An 18,316-nucleotide genomic window follows, 5' to 3' on the forward strand; every position below is an offset into this window, starting at 1 on the left:
CCCTGAGTCAGCTTCAGGGAGACAAAGCATGACCTCCTAAGAAGCAAGCCCAGCCTCTAAACTTTAGCAAATCTGAATGCCCTCACCTATACTAGGATGCTTCCTACCTTTAGTATATACAGAAGGCATTTGGTGAAGTGCAAAGCATTGCTAATTTTTCCCCAATGGAAAGTGAGAAGCTCTGGCATTTTAGAATAATCACACACCCAAAAAGTCAACACATGCATATCTTACTCTCATACCATATGCTCATAAAATCCATAATTCATAGTATTTTCTGGACGGCACCCTCTTTAGCAAAGACATAATTTGCAATCACGCTGGGTAAAGACAGACAGCCATTACTTTCTTAATGGCCAACTACCCAAAAAGGCTCAGTTAAGTGATCTCAACTAGCAATCTAATCAATTAAAATTGATAAGTGAAATACTTTTAACCTTTGTTTCAGCAGGGCATTCCTAGTGGGAGGAGGCAGGGTATGTGAATTCCCAGCATAAAATTTAATTCCATTTCACGGATGCAAACATTCTTGCTGCCCTGATGGAGAGGTCCCGTTAAAGCAAACTGTTTTTCTCTCTTTCCTTGAATCCAATCAGAGAAAGATGGGTTTATGGGTCTCTCCAGCCGATGCCATCAATTTAAACCTTTCCAGAAATCCCTGTGACCATATTTCAAGGAGGAAACGGCCACAGAAGATGGGTATAGAGCACAGAGGGGACGTAGTTTCCTTGCTCTTCAGAGAGAGAAGAAATAAAGGACCATAAACAAAAAGGAGGCAAAACAAAGGAGTCAGACAACCAGGCAAAACCCATAACAATCATTCACGGAGAACCTTCTGCACGTCAGGCAGTCTGCTCTTTGTCAGCATCACTGGATGTGATTATCGGGCGATACTGACTCCATTTTCCCGAGCACAGTTACATGTGAGGCACTAGACTCATAGTTCACTCAAGTCTCAAAACGGCCCCGTAACATAATGAAGATCACCCCCATTTTCCAGGCAAGGAAGTGAAAGAAGTCGTGGTGGTTTCAATCACTTGCTTGAGAGAATACAGAGCTGGGCAGGGGCCTCTGGCTCAATAGATACAAACCCTCCTTGGTCGGCATCATTAACTGCAGGTCACACTACTGAATAGTTTTGTCAAGACTCATTCCACTGTACACTAAAACTCAGTGAACTTTACTGGATGCAAGATGTTATTTCAATAAAGCTGGTTTAAAACAAGGGCTCTCGCTCATCATCCACCTACATTTTCTGCCTCTCCAGCTCCCAGCTCTTCTTTTCAAGTTTCTTTGGGGGCCCCCTCCTTCCTCACCCCCAGGTGATGGGGTTCAAAAGGAGCAGATCCCACCTTCCCAGCATCACAGCTGAGCACGTGATCTTGAGCTAACCAATCAGTGAATCACATTCTGCTGATCACTGACTGGGTCAGGAACGGTCATGTGACTCAAGCTGGGCCAATGAGAGCATTGCCCTGGACTTCTATAAAAGTTATAGGGAAAGAGCAGCTCTGTTTTTGTCAGGGCTGCTTAGCCAGTTCAGCAGATCTTAGAGGTGCTGATGGCCATCTTGTCACTATTTGGTGAGAGCTCTCTGGAGGATGAGCCAGAACAGAGGAAAGAAAAGCTGAGAGAAGGAAGGTGGCAGTTTCCTGATGACATTGCTTGAGTATCTAGATCAAGCCATGCCTGAAAGGAGATCTAGCTTTTTACACTGATATCAGTGAATCTGCCTTTCTTTCTCCTTAAGTTAGTTTAAGTTGGCCTTTCTATCTCTCATAATCAAAGAGTCCTAATATATCACAATGTTACAGCAAGTAAGAGGAAAAAGGGAGTTATATGAATGGGAGAAGGGTTATAGGAACACAACCAGGCTTTATATTCTCTGTCTCCTTTAAATCTCAGTCTCACACTGAAGAGGAGAGTGCTGAGGCACTGGCTGGATGCTCAGGCTTTCAGGCTAAGCACATGGTTCTTGGGCCTCCAAAGCCTTCATCTTTACCTAAAAGTTGGTGGCTTGTGTTTTTGAAAACTTTCCTTTTTTTAAGTAGCCAGGATCCTTCAGTCATTAAAATCATACAGACCACCTTTAACACACGCAACCAACCTCCTGGTGCTGCTGACTATATTGAGGGCAGGGATCCCAGAGCTGTGTCCACCCTTGCTTGAGACCCCAGTCACCATGCACAGATATTTCAGCAAAACACCTGCACAGCTCCCCCTGGGCTCCAGAGAGCAGGGCCCACAGACAGACTTCAAGTGTCCAGAATCTAGGGCCCCCTTTGCAAAAGTTTAGTGTGACATGCGCGCTCTGTAAGTTCACGGTGATAGATCAACCCCAGTACGACATGCAGGTCGCTCACGAGCCTCCCAGTGATGCGTGAGCCAGCCTGGCGGTGTCCTCCCACCCCCGCCACCGTGACTCAAGATGACCAACTCACTCAGGTCGAGGACGTCATCCGTTTTGATCAGGTCTTCCTCCCGCGTCAGTGGCAGCTGGGTCTCAGGCTCCCCTCGCAGTTGCAGGGACAGGGAACGGAGCATGAAGAACACCCGGATGGCCTGGACCAACAGTTCAGAGAGCAGAGAAGAGTGAAGTCATTTTGGTGAGAAGCTCCATATGGAGAAATCACACAATGACTCTGGATTTAAAACGAGCAAGACAAAGCTCACCTCTTTCAGCACTGTGGTTCTGGTGCTTTCAGAGCCAAGATTTAAAATAAAAAAAGTCATGGAGGCAGCCTGTGTGCCATCACCCACAGGCTCGGGTTGGGGCCACTCTACCTCGCTGAGCACCTGTCATTTGCCAGGACCCTCCCTCTAGGGTCACGTGACCCTCATGGCGGCTCCGCTCGGCAGTCGAGGCTCTGAGACCCACGGAGGCCATGTGATCTGGCCCAAGCTCACACCTAGGGAGGGCCAGAACCAGGTCTTTTCTAACTAAACCAGCCCAGAATCTGAAAATCCAAACCATGAGGGTTTCAGGGTCCCACCGACTGAATGTGGTGGGGGCAGGAGAGACAGAAGGTAAGATGCGGGTGGGGCTCAGAGCCCGCCAGACCCCACAGCTCTTCACCTAGAGCTCTGGCCCCGTGGCCCTCCAACAGGGGCTGTGCCCCGCTCAGGGCAGAGGACCTGGCACCTGGCAGGTGTGCGGTGACGTCAGTGTCCCGGGAGCCCTCAGGTCTCAGCTGGGGAGAGAGGTGGGGACGGAGTGGGGCCCCATCAGCACAGGGTTCCCGGCCCATCAACGAAGAGTCTTGGTGGACCCCAGGGTGAGTGGGTGTTTTCCAGGGAGCGGGAACAAAGCCAAACCCCAGGCTGGAAGCCTGGGAAGCTTGTGCAGCCTCTGTCCAGTGGTCAGTCTGCCCTGGAGGTAACTCCCTGTGAGTCCCAGGTTGGGCTGACTTGCCCACCAACCAGAGGCCAGGAAGTGGAGCGGCAGCCACGGGGCCTGCGGCCTCCAGGCCACTTGCCCTGATTGAGGGAAACAGCCCCAAGTCAGGTATGGAAGGTCTGCGCTCGACTCCTAGCTCCACTGTGCTAGGCAAGGCCCCTGGCCCCAAGAGCATCAGTTTCCTCCTGTGTGAGATGGGGGTGGGAGTCTCCACTGCGTGGGGCTGTGGGGAGTCTCTGAGATGATAGTGCGGGGGCAGCAGGCAGCACGGGGTCCATAAAGGGGCGGCCACGCCTCACTCCTGCCACTCCACCGCTCAGCACGAGGAGGCCATGGGGACAAACTACTGTAGCCACTGGTGAGCCATACAGCTCGCTTTCGGGTCCCCTTGTTGCCAGTTCTCAGGCTGTAGGCCTGTGCACTGAGATGGGAGGTTGTCTATCATATGACAAGGTGCCTCCCAAGACAAGGGGCGGAGGGAACAGATGACTGCCCGCCAAGAGCCAGCCTTGCACTGACTTTTGCTGACCCAGGCAACGAGGATGCCTGTGGACACCTCTGAACCCTAACCTTGACTTGGTCCAGAGCTGCCAGGAGATCTTGGGCCAATTACTTAACGTCCCGATGCAGAAAACTGGATGAACAGTCCTGTTTCCTGGACCTATTCTGGCATCAGGTATTCCTCAGTCAACCAGAAGCACTGCTGCTGCTGCTAAGTCACTTCAGTCGTGTCTGACTCTGTGTGACCCCATAGAGGGCAGCCCACCAGGCTCCCCTGTCCCTGGGATTCTCCAGGCAAGAACACCGGAGTGGGTTGCCATTTCCTCCAATGTGTGAAAGTGAAAAGTCAAAGTGAAGTCGCTCAGTCATGTCTGACTTGTAGCGACCCCATGGACTGCAGCCTACCAGGCTCCTCCGTCCATGGGATTTTCTAGGCAAGAGTACTGGAGTGGCCTGCCATTGCCTTGAGAAACATAAACTTTCATATGATAAAGATGGTGGTTGCGGGGGCAGAAGTGTATTATTCAATTGTTCTAAACATTTTTATTTGTTTGCATGTTTCTGTTGTTTTATTTTTTGGCCATGCCATGTGGCATGTGGGATCTTAGTTTTATGACCAGAGATCGAACCCCTGCCCGCTGCATTGCAAGCTTGGAGCCTTAACCATTGGACGGACTACCAGGGAATTTCCTGTTCTGAAAGTTTTGAAGAGCAGTCTTCATAAAAACATCTGTAATAATCAGCAAATGTCTCTCTACAAACGCAGTGTGAGAAGGCTGGGCTCATGAATGTGAGGGCAGATTCCCACAGGGCCAAGTACTCCACCAGGGTGAAAGTGGGGCTCCCATTGGCGTCTACACGGTTTGCCGGGCCATGATGACCAGCCCCACAACTCTGAGAATCCGCAAGAGAAAGGTGAGATACCGGGATTAAAGGTCATCGGATCAACTCACTGTCTCCCTAAACAACCACCACTCTCTCTGCGTACCCCCGGCCTGCCAGGGGTAGGGGTTGCACTGTGTCACCCGTTCCAGCCTTTCAACCACCCTCAGTGGTTCCCATTTTACAGACAGGAAACTGAAGTCCAGAGACATCAGGCAGACAGCCCAAGGTGATTCACCTAATTAACTGACTCCAAAGACTGTGTCCTTCCAACCACATGTGTTTGCCTTCAACAGACTGAAGGATTAGGACCCAGGCTTTTATTGAGTGTTTTTCTTGACTTTGCTCAATTAATGTGCAAATTGAAATGTATTACTGAAAAGGAAAAGAGTATTCTTATTCTTTCAGATGCTTCCACAGGAAGATTGACTCAAGAAGAATGGATTAGATTTGGAAAGTGGTGTCAGCTGACCAAATTTAAATATCAAGAGAATCGGGCATGTTCTGGGTGGTATGGCCGTAGACAAGCTTAACTATAAAGAAGAGACCTTTCCAGTTTGCTTCCATGCCGTGGGGAGCAAGGAGAGCCCCACGAGTGGGGCAGCAGATGGCTTCCAGGTCAGACAGACCTTAGGCCAACCTGAATCATGTGATTCCCCAGGCCTGGGCTGGAGCTCTGGAAAGGGGGTCCCCACCACTCCAGATCATGGGGCCACCTCGAAGATGCAAGGAGATAGTACAAAGACCACCCTGAGCCCCAGGGCTGGTCCTGGAACAAACACTCAGCCTGAGCCCTCTCCCCAGCCACCTTGGCTGCACATGCAAGCTAATGAGTTCAAGTGACAGTCACTCAGGCCAGGAGCCCACCAAGGCCGTGGAAGGCAGTTATTCTTAAAAGAGTGCTGAAGCACTTTAGAGTAGGCACAGTCCTTTGGGAAAGCAACTTGGCAACACCGACAGAGTCACCAAAAAAAAAAAAAAGTTGTTCATACCCTTTGAACCAGAAATTCCACCTCTGGGAACTTATCCTAAAGAAATAAGCCAAAAGAAAGGAAACACTGTATTTGTCAAGCTGCTTATTACAATTTAGCTGAAAATAATGTAATACTGGGAGCAACCAAAATGTCCACCAGCAGGAAAACGCCTAAGGAAATTATGGCAAAAGTCACCAGGTAAACGTTTATGCAGGAGTAAGAAATGAAGACTTACTAACACTGTATCACAGTATGAAAAACTTCTTGCTCACAATGGAAAGAGAAAGGCAGCGAGGATGAAAGCAAGTCTACAGCCCCTGCCCCCTGCAACCATGAAAAGACGTGTCTGCAGACAAAGCTGGGAGGAGACACACAAAGTCTATGCTGTTTGTTTAGGGTGATGAAATCGCCGGAAATTCTTTCACCCTACTTTTGAAACTCTGTGAGATGTTATTGTATTTTCTTTAATGCACAATACACATCCAGAGAGTAAAAGCAAAATATCCTATTTCCTCAAGGTCAATAGTGATAAACACAAAAACTGCTTGCGGTTTTATGAGGGAACAGGGACACAGAACTGGAGGGACAAAGAACACTTCATGCAAATATCTTGATTTCATAATGGCTTCCATGGTTGCTCCATAACGACGGCTAGTGGCTTAAATTCAGATTCTGGTACTCATCAGAGTCCTCTCCCCAACTCTTTTCTCTAGTGTTAAGCATCAGCAGGTTTTGAGTGTTAAAAGACTCGATCTCTTTCCCACTTAAGAGGCTAGAAAGCTCCGTCACTCTTCAGCACCTCGCCGCTGCTCTCTCCCACCTGCTCTCGGCAGGAGCTGAGAAGCAGCACACAGGAACCTGGGACTCAGAGACGCTAAGTAACTTGCTCAGGGTCACACAGCTAGAGGTGGGAGTCTACCTCAGCTGGTGAGACTTGTGCACCTGTGCTCCTTCTTAACTTCTCTCGCTGCCCCTCCACGTGGGGTGGGTTCAGCTCAAGCCCGGGTCCCACCTGCACGTTCTCGTCAGACCCCAGGAGTCCCCGTGACCACATGTCAACATGAATTCCCTTCTCAGCCGCAATCACTCAGTGGCACTCTTGCTATTTTGGTCTTATTTTGCATTATTTACTTTCTATTCTTGCTTCTTGCCCAGTGCCTAGAAAAGGCTCGACAGATATGTCGAATGAAAGAATAAACAGTGTAATTTGCAAAAGGCAAGGGGGAAAACATGACTTCACTGCCAGATGCTTCCCTGCAGCTTGCAGGGCCCGGCCCTCCTCTCCTGTCTGTCACTCGCTTCACTCCGGTCACCCCACACCTCAGACACGCTTTACTCTTCCTCATCTCGGGGCCTTTGCACTCACTGCTCCCTCTGTCTGGAAAGGGTCTCCTCCATGTCTTTGCCTGGATGGCTCCTCCTCACTCCCCAGGTCTCTGCTCAGACGTCACCTCTGCCAGGCAGCTTCTCCTGGTCACTCAGTCAAATGCAGAGCTCCCTCTGTCCTTCAGAGGCCCTGGCAGCTTGGTATCGCCCCTGACCATAAGCTTTGCCTCTCTCCAGGCCCGGGAACGCCCAGGGGCGGGCCGCCTTTACGCTCACTCCTGCACCCTCGGGACAGCACTTGGCACACAGCAGGAGTCCAGTGGCTCTTTGATGAACATACAAAGGAATGGTTCACCATTAAGGGTGGTGTGAACTTCTCTGACAAGTCCTTAAGGAAAATAAAGGGTGGTATTTCTGAAAAGCATCAGCCTCCTAAAAGTTAGAAATGCCTACACTTGGCAGGAAAAAAAAAGAAGGAAAACCTCTGAATCCAACAGGACGAAATGGAATGTTCTCTGGATACGAGCAAAGGACTTGAAACAAACCACATAAGCCTTCAATAGCTTGCTAAACCATACACTTCCTCTAGCTCACATTCAGAGCGCACCGCTGTGTTCTGATGTCTGAAATGGGCCGAGGAGCTAAGCTGCAGGAGGACTCCAGACAGCTGCCTGGCATCAGGGGCTGGGCTGAGGTGAGAGGTCAAAATTCCCCTTCAAAAGTGGATCCGGGAAATCAGAGGGAAACCTCTGGGGCCCATGGCTCTGCACTGCGGTGGCCAGCCCTCTTATCTCATCCTGCCACCTTCATCCTGGCTCTAAACCCAGGGACACCAGACTTGAGAGCTGCCTTTATAAACTCATCAGACAGACAAAGGTCGCATGAGAGACCCCAGGGGCTCTGGTGCTTCCGTTGGCAGTTTGAGCCCTGCAGCCCATCTGGGGCAAGGGAGGGGGGCAGCAGAGTCCTGGGATCTTGAGGATGAGGGAGGAAGACCCCCACCCTCAGGCACCACCACTGACCTTTGTGCTTCTGCCTTTTGCAGAGTCCTCCTGAGGACCCTGGCAGGGCAGGCGGCGCTGGCTGCTGGCTGGGTGAGGGGACAGTGGCTCAGAAGGAGCAGGAACAGCCACGGCCAAGCAGCCCCACCCTCTCCTGTAGGCCTCAGCCTGGAATTCCTCCTGTAGACCAGCAGCATCCGTCCCAGGCCAGGAGGACAAGATGCAAGGGACCAGCCAACCAGTTTGAGGCCTTCGCTGTGCTCCCAGGGCTCTGAGACCTTCCCCTGGCAAGGCCTCCAGCGCCACCACTTCCCACACAGCTGGCCCCATGGGGGCTCCAGACACAGTCCACGACTCTCTGGGCCTCTGTGCACCCCCACTGCCCCCACCGCTGCAGCGCCCAGCCTTTCTCCCACAGGCCCGGCTCAAGGAGCAGTTCTCTGGGCTGCTTGCCTCCCTCCCCAGGTACAATTAGGGACCTTGTGCTCCTGGAGAAATAGCCCTGGCCCATGGATGTGTGTGGGCTTCCCTGGTGGCTCAGAGGTTAAAGCGTCTGCCTCCAACGCGGGAGACCCGGGTTCGATTCCTGGGTCGGGAAGATCCCCTGGAGAAGGAAACGGTAACCCACTCCAGTATTCTTGCCTGGAGAATTCCATGGACGGAGAAGCCTGGTTAGGCTATAGTCTACGGGGTCGCAAAGAGTGGGACACGACTGAGCGACGGAACGGAACGGAACAGATGGATGTGTGTGGGCTTCCCAGGTGGCGCTAGTGGTAAGGAACCTGCCTGCCAAATCAAGAGACACAAAAGATGTGGGTTGGATCCCTGGATCGGGAAGATCCCCTGAAGGAGGGTATGGCAACCCACTCCAGTATCCTTGCCTGGAGAATCCCATGGACAGAGGAACCTGGCGGGCTACAGTCCACAGTGTCGCAGAGTCAGACACGCCTGAAGGGACTTAGCATGCACGGTTTGGGGCTGTTTTTCCCATCCTTGCCCTTTTAAGTCTTGTCCTTGAGGACTGGGGCTGTGTTTCCTGGTGTCCAGCACCGAGTAGGACTAATAAGTACAACAAAGGCAGCAGTGGGAGGCAGGGGGTCGGAATGGCCACACCGCCTGGGTTGAATCCTGGCTCTACGACTCATCAGCTGGGAGACCCTGAGCAAATCACTCAACCTCTTCGTGCCTCAGTTTACTCCTCTGTAAGATGGGGTAATACTAGTGCCAACCTCCTAGGGTGGTTGTAGAAATATGTGAGAAAATTCTTAAGAAGAACTGATATGAATGATCCACTTTATCACAAAGGCTGTGTGCTCATATAAACTAAGAAAATCTGACGGACTGTGGACCAAAAGGAAGGCAGGATGTGACCCGGAGCAGCAGATCTCCGCATTCACAGCCTTCTGGACTTTCTAGTTCAGGGACCAAAGAGAACCGGGACTGGGTCCTCTCTGACCCGGAGACATAAGAGCTGGACTGGGCATGTGGCTTTGCCGTTATCCTGCTGGGGAGCATCTCCAAGACCAACCAAAGGTCAAGGGTGAGTGTACCGTACCCACTCCATAAGGAGTACAGATGTGACACCCATTTGTCAGAACCAATCCCCCCGTAAAAGCCAACACCAAGGATGTCCAGTGCAAACACTGCCGCCCACAAACAATCATGTGCCCAGCCATGGGGCCCACACACCTGTCTGGGAGCACGAGGGAGGCAGGCGTCACAGGCTCAGAGAAAGAGTGGGCCCTGCGGAGAGGGCGGTGGGTCTGGGCAGACAGCAAGGAATGCAGACTGACTTCAGACATGGGTCTAACTTCCTCTGTGCCCCAGCCTCGCCCTGCCAGACTTTCAAGGCAAACTGGAAGCAAGAAGGCCACGAAATCCTCTTGTCTGAGGCGGGTCCAGTGAGTCAATCCCGCCTCTCAAAAAGGTCACAATACTTCCTCCACTCTGGGTACACCTGGATTATCTCAGAGGAAGGCTTGGCCTGATAACAGAAGCAATGAGGGCAATGGATTCCTCTAACTGATCCACACCTCCACGTCTCCAGGGAATGATTTTCTAGGAAAGGGTCATGGTGCTTTCTAAGAAAGAAACTGTGATCTGACCAGGGAGATAAAGTACCCTGAATAGCCCTGCAAGACAGCTGCATGAAAAAAGTGCTGATGACGGAAGTACACATGGCAGCTGGGTTCTGAGAACTAACCTCTTAACACACCTCTCCCGCAGGCCCAAAAATAATCACAACAGCATTTGCGTGTGTCTTGTCCCCAAGATCCCTCAGATACCTTAACGCCACGCCATCTCCAGGGGTCCCAGCCTCTCGGGGCTGATTCTGCAGCAGCCTCACCTGCTCTGCATCACCACACTCCTTCAAAGGAGCCGGCCCCGCTTCGTCTCTCAGAGCTCTGGGGCTGGGCTGGCTTTGCTCAGTGAAGGCAGCCTGCCTGCCACCAACAGCTTTCAGTCTCTGCTGTAACAAACGGCAGGGACTTCCCTGGTGGTCCAGTGGTTAAGAATCTGCCTTCCACTGCAGGGGACGTGGGTTTGATCCCTGGTCAGGGAACTAAGATCCCACACGCCGCAGAGCAACTCGGCCCGTGCAGCGCAATATCTGAATCTTCTAGACACAACCAGAGAGAAGCCCCCGGGCTGCCACAGGGACCCGGCACAGCCAAAATTAAAAGCAAACGCCCAGGCAAAAGGCAGTGCTCGGGGAAGAGCTAGGCCCTTGTGGCGGGGGCGGAGCACGGGGGTGGGGGTTGCCGTCTGGCTCTCTGAGGGTGAGCTGGAAAGTGGGTCTGGATATGGTCAGAGACCCTCCCTCTCCTGTCCTGGGGGTGCTTCCCGGTGAACGGCTGCCCGGGATAGAGGCCAAGGACAATGCCCACTCACCCGCCGGGTCTTTTCCACGTCACCACACGGCAGTCGCTTCACAAAGTCGATGCCGGTCAGCGGCGTGCCTGTCGGAGGCAGCAGGATGGAGGCGTCCATCATGAGATATTCCACGTTCATGGGCTTCATCTGGAAGACAGACGGTGGAGGGAGGCTTGCTGAAGGGAGGAAGGGGCTGGGGCAGGTGACACGGGCCTCTCACCTCCATCTGCTTGTATTCAAGGGTGCATCAGCCCTGACGCAGCCTGAGGTGAAGCCTTGAGGCAGCCAGATGGGAGAGATGTGCCTTTTTGTTTTCTAAGTTGCAGATTTTCACCCATGTGCAGTGACAGCTCAGACACCTTGGAGAAGATGCTGCCCTGCTGTGAATAGCTCTGCTCTCTCACCCCCAAGTTCCCCTCCCCTTAGCAGGGAGACAGGCCTCAGGAAGGAGGCCTGCCCCTTCGTGGCGGTCCCTTTAGGGTAGTTTGCCCGCGGTGCGGGGCCTGACTGCCCCCCACCTCCTGCCCTGGCACTTCTAGCTATGAGCAGCAGGTGAAGTGGCACAGCTTCTGTTTAGGGAGTTCTGAGTGCGGGCAGGCGGGGCGCTAAAGGCTCTGCGTGTCATCTCCTGTCCAGCAGGGAAGCTTCCGAACTTGGCTCCGGGAAGCTGAGGAGCAGCTGCGGGCCCACATGGCTGGCTGCTGGCAGAACCAAGACATGGACCCAGGCCTGGCTCCAGACCCACTATGACCCGCAATGTGGCTATGACCCACACAGATCCAGCATTCCCACTCCCCTCCTCTTCCCTGAATTTCCTACCTGGGGGAACAGAACCAAGTCACTTACTAAGCACCTACTACACACCAGGCCCCTGCAGGGCTCACCTCCTACTGTGTGGCTGTTCTATACTACAGAAGGGACTGCTGAGTTCAGACGGAGGGCGCATGCCCACAACCACCGGGCCAGCCAGGGGCAGAGGTGTCTGCCTCCTTCCGCGGTGCTTCCAGGAAGCCTTCTCTGATTACCAAGACACATGCTAACATCACCTCCCCTCCTGGAACTTTGCTGCATAAATGAAAGTGTTAATCACTCAATCATATCTGATTCTTTGCAGCCCCATGGACTGTAGCCCACCAGACTCCTCTGTCCATGGGATTTCCCAGGCAAGAATACTGGAGTGGGTTGCCATTCCCTTCCCCAGGAGATCTTCCCGACCCAGGGATCTAACTGGTGTCTCCTGCTCTGCAGGCGGATTCTGTCTGCCTGACCCACCAGGGAAGCCCCAGTGCATCAGTACCGATTGCTTAATGTATGTGTGTTGCTGGACAGACACCGGGCATCATAAGGGAATGACATTTCACAATATTCTATGGGATTAACTTTATTCCTTTAAGCATCATAAGCTTCTTCGTCTCTCCCTTTTTTAGAAAGTGGTCTTCGGTCATATCACACTTCCTCCCCTCCTGTAACATAAAGCTGACTAAACAGGGCAGGACTGTGGAGATGGCTCAGCAGTCCAGAGACCTGGAGAACAGGGAGTCCCTTAGCTCACCGCCTTCTTCTTTGGGACCCATGAAGCCTTCCTCCAAAGGCCTGAGGTCCACCATCCCAAATCCTTTATGCCTTTATCCCAGGGCGGGGTGGCAGGGCCCTATCATCCGCCCAGGGCGCCCGTGGCACAGCCTTCCTACACAGCCTTCCTGCGGCTCCCTCACGGCTCCCTCTGCTCCACCCCTCCGCTCTCTACCACCTTCCAGCAAACGCCCTCTAGGACTCCTGCCCATTTCCCCTCTGCATGAAGCAAGGGGTGGCAGGGGAAACAGTGAAGGGTCAGCAGCACCCAAGGGCCTGCCCCACTTCTTTGAGCTTAGCGGCTGCTTTCCTAAAGTCTGGGTTAATGGCTGCCTTTGGGCACATGTCAGCCTTTAATTCCCTAGAGTGTCAGGCATTGTGCAAGATGTACAATAGATGTCATTGAGACAAACAAACAAAACGCAGGAAGCTCCCTTGGTGGGAGGGAGAAGAACCAAATATTTGAATATTTGTGGTTCTGAACCTCTACAGGGGGCAGTCCCTAGGTATTTCACAGCCTGGAAAGCCATGTGGTTTGGGCCCCATTTTACAGATGGAAAAGCCAAGGCTCAGAATGTAAGCAACCTGCCCGGGGTTGCAATAAGTAAGCAGCAAAAACAGAAATGGAGCAGGGGTTTCAGAGCCCAAGCCCTTCTCTATCGCCAAGTGACACACGAGACTTGTTTCTACAAGAAGCCAAACTTCTGGAAAGTTACGTTGTGGAAGGGAACGTCACGGGCATAACAAAGATGGCAGCTGGGTGCTGACTCCACTCCACTCCACGTCATGGTCCCAAAAGCAGGAGTCTGAGACCCTCTTTCCGGGGTGGAGGGGATGATGGGTGTGGCCATCAGAGGTGTGAGGCACCCGTGAGCACTCAGAGGAAGCCTGGGCGCTGCTGGGACTTTTCTGTCAGTGAGTTATCCCAATTTACACTCTCTCCTTGAAAAGCCTCCGGAGGCCTCAGACATGCTGCGAGCAAGGATGTGGTGAGAGCCCAGCTGTTCAGACGCCCAGTGACGGGCCAGGGAGCCACACAGCACACGCTGTCTTTTTCTTGTTGACATTTTAAACACTTGGGTTTATTTGTAAACGTCCTGAATCACTTCACTCTTTGTGAGAAACGTTCATGAAGAGTCATTTAGCACCGAGTTACTGAGTCTTAACTGAGGGGCAGGTATTGGGGACCCTGAGGTGGATGATCAGAACAGCGCAAGCTTCAATCTTCTGCAACTATCTTTTCTCATGATCGTGCCTGTTGGACGGAGACAGGGAGACCGTGGGCTGGCATGGCAGGTGCAAGAAGAGCCACACTAGGGAACATTCTGATGGCACGGTGAAGAAGGAGGTGGCATTGTACTGGGCCAGGCAGGGCAGGGCACTGGGAGGTGATGGCCAGGCAACTGTGGGCACCTCCCCCAACCTCTCTGCCTCTTGTTTCCTTATTGGCAAAAGTAGGATAATAGCAGCAGTGACTCACATCAGGTTGACATAGAGATTAAGAGATTTCATATGTACAACTAAGTCCATAATCAAAAACTATGCATATCAACTTATCTACAAACAGAAACAGACTCACAGACTTAGGGAACAAACTGATGGTTGCCAGCGGGGAAGGATGGGGGAAGGGATAGTCAGGGAGCTTGGGATGGACATGTAAACACAGCTATACTTGAAATGGATAACCAACACAGTCCTACTGTATAGCACAGGGAACTCTGCTCAACGTTATGTGCAGCCTGGATGGGAGGGGAGTTTGGAGGAGAGTGGATACATGTATATGTCTGGTTGAGTCTTTCTGCTGTCCACCGGAAACTATCATAGCATTTTTAACTGGCGATAATCCAATATAAAATCAAAAGTTTTAAAAAAAACCTATTCCTATCAAAGTGAATCTTTCTAACCCATCTTGTGACTCAGTCCAACTTAGGTGGAGTGAATGTCATCTGAAATTTCACTGCTGAGGATCAAAAGGCACCGTTTTCAATGCCCTTCCCCACCCATCTCTGCTGTTCGAACAGAAAGCCCCAAATTAGATGAGTTCTCTCTCAGTTTGGCAGGACAAGCTTGGCCACGAGTTCTTCTGGCCCCTCACTTACCGTCATGCTCCTGTACTCATCTTCAAACATGTCCAAAAAGATTTCTTCTCCCTAAAAAGAAAGGAAGGAAAGAGAAGATTATGTATATATATATTTTTTCCATAAACAACAAAGGATTATAAACTCCAGTTCGCGGCTTTTAGGTCATCTGTTTCTTATTAGCGAGTTCTCGTAAACCACCAGGAAGTAAAATACACACGTGAACATGCACACACACACACACTCAAACGAAAGCCCAAATATCATATTGCACCTCAACGGTTTTCTCCTTTCCTCCAAGCATGTGTCATTATGGATTTCTAGTGTCGAGGCAGTTAATCAACCACAACAACAAAAATCACTTCATGTACAATTAAAATACAAAAATGGTTAACGTTTCAGGTATTTAACATGATCTGTTCGCTGAGAATGGATGGAGAAAATAAGGGTGTGGGTTGAGCTGTCATGTTAAAGCTGACAGAAGCTCCGCACGTCTGGAAGGAAGAGTATGATTAGATACGCTTAAGGCTAACATTACGTGGCTGGTTCCATTTGTTTCTGAGGCATGCTTTGGGGGGTTTTAGAGTGCCTGTGGTCCTGAGGGCCCTCCCAGAACAGGATGGTGGGGAGGAACGGCTCTGAGACTCATAGACCAGGGGCCAATCTCAGTTGTTCCTCTCACAGCCTCTCTGTTTCACTACAAGATGGGATGACTGGCCCCATCTGTGCAGGTCAATGTGAAGATGATATGAGTTAATGCACATGGTCATTATGATCACCCTAGACAAGTCTGCAGTCAGGGAGGATGGGGCTGTTGGCTCTGGTCTGGCCTGTGTCCTAAGTCTCCCTCTCCCCCCCAGTACTGATTCTCTCTCTCACACACACACACACACACACACACACACACACACACACAAAGTTTGGCTGGGAAAAGCAACAGGTCCTTTATATGTTTTTCCAGTTATCAAAACTATCGGCAAACTTGAAAGTTCTTGTTTGGTGTGAAAGTGAAAACGTTAGTAGCTCAGTCATGTCCAACTCTTTGTGACCCCATCGACTGTAGCCTGCTAGGCTCTTCTGTCCATGGAATTCTCCAGCAACAATACTAGAGTAGGTAGTCATTCCCTTCTCCAGGGGATCTTCTCGACCCAGGGATCGAACTCAAGTCTCCTACATGGCAGGTGATCTAAGCCACCAGGGAAGCCCCTTTGGTATGAGACCCACAAAATAACCACAGAAATTATCCTTGAAAATATTGATAAGCTCCTGATATACTAAGGGTACAAACCTTAGAGGATAAAAGAGCAAAACCTGGGTTGGGAGAAGGGAGGTGCGATTCAAATACAGACCTCCTTTTGTCAGTGAAAAATAAAAATCCTCTGGGAAGATGCCTACCTATATATCTTCCTGCTTTTTGCAATCCAAAAGCTTTTGTGGGGAGGGTGGGGGGACAGACTAAGCGCAGTTACACTGGAAGGAGCGTCAAAGATGACTGTGCTGAGGACTCATATCCTCACTTCAAGCCCAAGTAAGGTTGAGGCCAGTCTGGGGGGACTGGGATTCTGCCCTGGAACATGGGGCCCACCATGGTACTACCCTCTTCTGAGCAAATCCAGAGTGCTGCAGCTTCGGGGGGGTCATCTGAACCCCACAAGGGACATTTACAGATTATGTGACCTGGTTTTATCTCAACGAACACTGACAGTAATGGACCGTGGCTGAAAAGCTTCTTGCAAGGAAAAAGATTCCCGGGTATCTATGTATACAGTTAATAGCCGTTTAAAGAGAGTACAATGAACAAAAGTGCAAGTGAACGAGAAAACCGTAGTGTTGATGCCTTTCCTCCTCCTGGGAGGATCTCTTCATCAGTCAGATTACGAGGGAAAACCACCACTCACTGGATCCAGAAAGAGCTGATGTGAAGGCCAAAATATCAGAAAACTACTAGAGCCGTCTGACATATGGATGAACCCACTACTGACAAACGATGAGCCCTGCCTAAGTCTACCTTACCCTTAAGAAAAGAGGGTAACAAAGTCATCACAAGGAGGTATCTTAAACTGAATCCCCTGGAAACTGAACCTACACATTTTCCAGATACTGAAGGTCATGGGGGCCCTTTATCAATTCTCACTAAATTCATGAGAAATATTTAGAGCCTGTGTGAGGTTTCTCAGCACATAGGCACACTTCATTTTATTGAGCTTTGGTTTACTGAAGCTGAAACTCCAATACTTTGGCCACCTGATGCGAAGAACTGACTCACTGGAAAAGACCCTGATGCTGGGAAAGTTTGAAGGCAGGAGGAGAAGGGGACAACAGAGAATAAGATGGTTGGATGGCATCACCGACTCGATGGACATGAATTTGAGCAAGCTCCGGGAGCTGGTGATGGACAGGGAAGCCTCGCGTGCTGCAGTCCATGGGGTCGCAAAGAGTCGGACATGATTGAGTGACTGAACTGAACTTAAATTAGTGTTTCAAAGATACTGCATTTTTTCTAAACAAATTGAAGGTCTGTGGCAAATGCTAGTCGTCAAATGATAATTAGTATGTTTCAGCAATAAAGTTTTCTTTTCTAAGGTAGTGCTAGGTCTCTGCTGCAGCTTGAGCTTTCCTTGGTTGAGGCATGCAGGCTGAGTTGTCCCATGGTACGTGGGATCGATCTTAGTTCCCCAACCAGGAATCAAATACTCGTCCTCTTCATTGGAAAGTATTGTCACCCTGCTTATTTAACTTATATGCAGAGTACATCATGAGGAACGCTGGGCTGGAAGAAGCACCAGCTGGAATCAAGATTGCCAGGAGAAATATCAATAACCTCAGATATGCAGATGATACCACCCTTATAGCAGAAAGTGAAGAGGAACTCAAAGTCCTCTTGATGAAAGTGAAAGAGGAGAGTGAAAAGTTTGGCTTGAAGCTCAACATTCAGAAAATGAAGATCATGGCATCTGGTCCCATCACTTCATGGGAAATAGATGGGGAAACAGTGGAAACAGTGTCAGACTTTATTTTTTTGGGCTCCAAAATCACTGCGGGTGTTGATTGCAGCCATGAAATTAAAAGACACTTACTCCTTGGAAGGAAAGTTATGACCAACCTAGATAGTATATTAAAAAGCACAGACATTACTTTGCCAACCAAGGTCCGTCTAGTCAAGCGTATGGTTTTTCCAGTGGTCATGTATGGATGTGAGAGTTGGACTGTGAAGAAAGCTGATCACCAAAGAATTGATGCTTTTGAACTGTGGTGCTGGAGAAGGCTCTTGAGAGTCCCTTGGACTGCAAGGAGATCCAACCAGTCCATTCTAAAGGAGATCAATCCTGGGTGTTCATTGGAAGGACTGATGCTAAAGCTGAAACTCCAATACTTTAGTCACCTCATGCGACGAGTTGACTCACTGGAAAAGACTCTGATGCTGGGAGGGATTGGGGGCGGGAGGAGAAGGGGACAACAGAGAATGAGATGGCTGGATGGCATCACCGACTCGATGGACATGAGTTTGAGTGAACTCTGGGAGTTGGTGATGGACAGGGAGGCCTGGTGTGCTGTGGTTCAAGGGGTCGCAAAGAGTCGGACACGACTGAGCGACTGAACTGAACTGAAACACTGGACCATTGAGGAAGTCCTAACAATAAAATATTTTTAATTAAGGTATGTACAATCCCAAAGGAAATCAACCCTGAAGTTTCAGTGGAAGGACTGATG

General features: G+C 50.6%; 1 protein-coding gene across 9 annotated transcripts in view; it reads right to left on the reverse strand.

Annotated features, from left to right (window-relative positions):
• The window catches only part of CLEC16A (C-type lectin domain containing 16A), a 241,052-nt gene that overhangs the window by 118,391 nt on the left and 104,345 nt on the right, over positions 1–18,316 (reverse strand). For all 9 annotated transcript variants that reach the window (XM_088832968.1, XM_055409497.2, XM_055409495.2 and 6 more), the window contains 3 exons: positions 14,627–14,677; positions 10,974–11,102; positions 2,442–2,562 (listed from right to left, as the gene is read on the reverse strand). In XM_088832968.1, coding sequence (XP_088689094.1) covers positions 2,442–2,562; positions 10,974–11,102; positions 14,627–14,677 — 301 coding nt within the window. The remainder of the gene's footprint in view (positions 1–2,441; positions 2,563–10,973; positions 11,103–14,626; positions 14,678–18,316) is intronic.

Source organism: Moschus berezovskii, chromosome 27 (genome assembly GCF_049115385.1).
Source record: "Moschus berezovskii isolate FMDL1 chromosome 27, NW_MosBer_1.0, whole genome shotgun sequence".
Classification (NCBI taxonomy): domain Eukaryota; kingdom Metazoa; phylum Chordata; class Mammalia; order Artiodactyla; family Moschidae; genus Moschus; species Moschus berezovskii.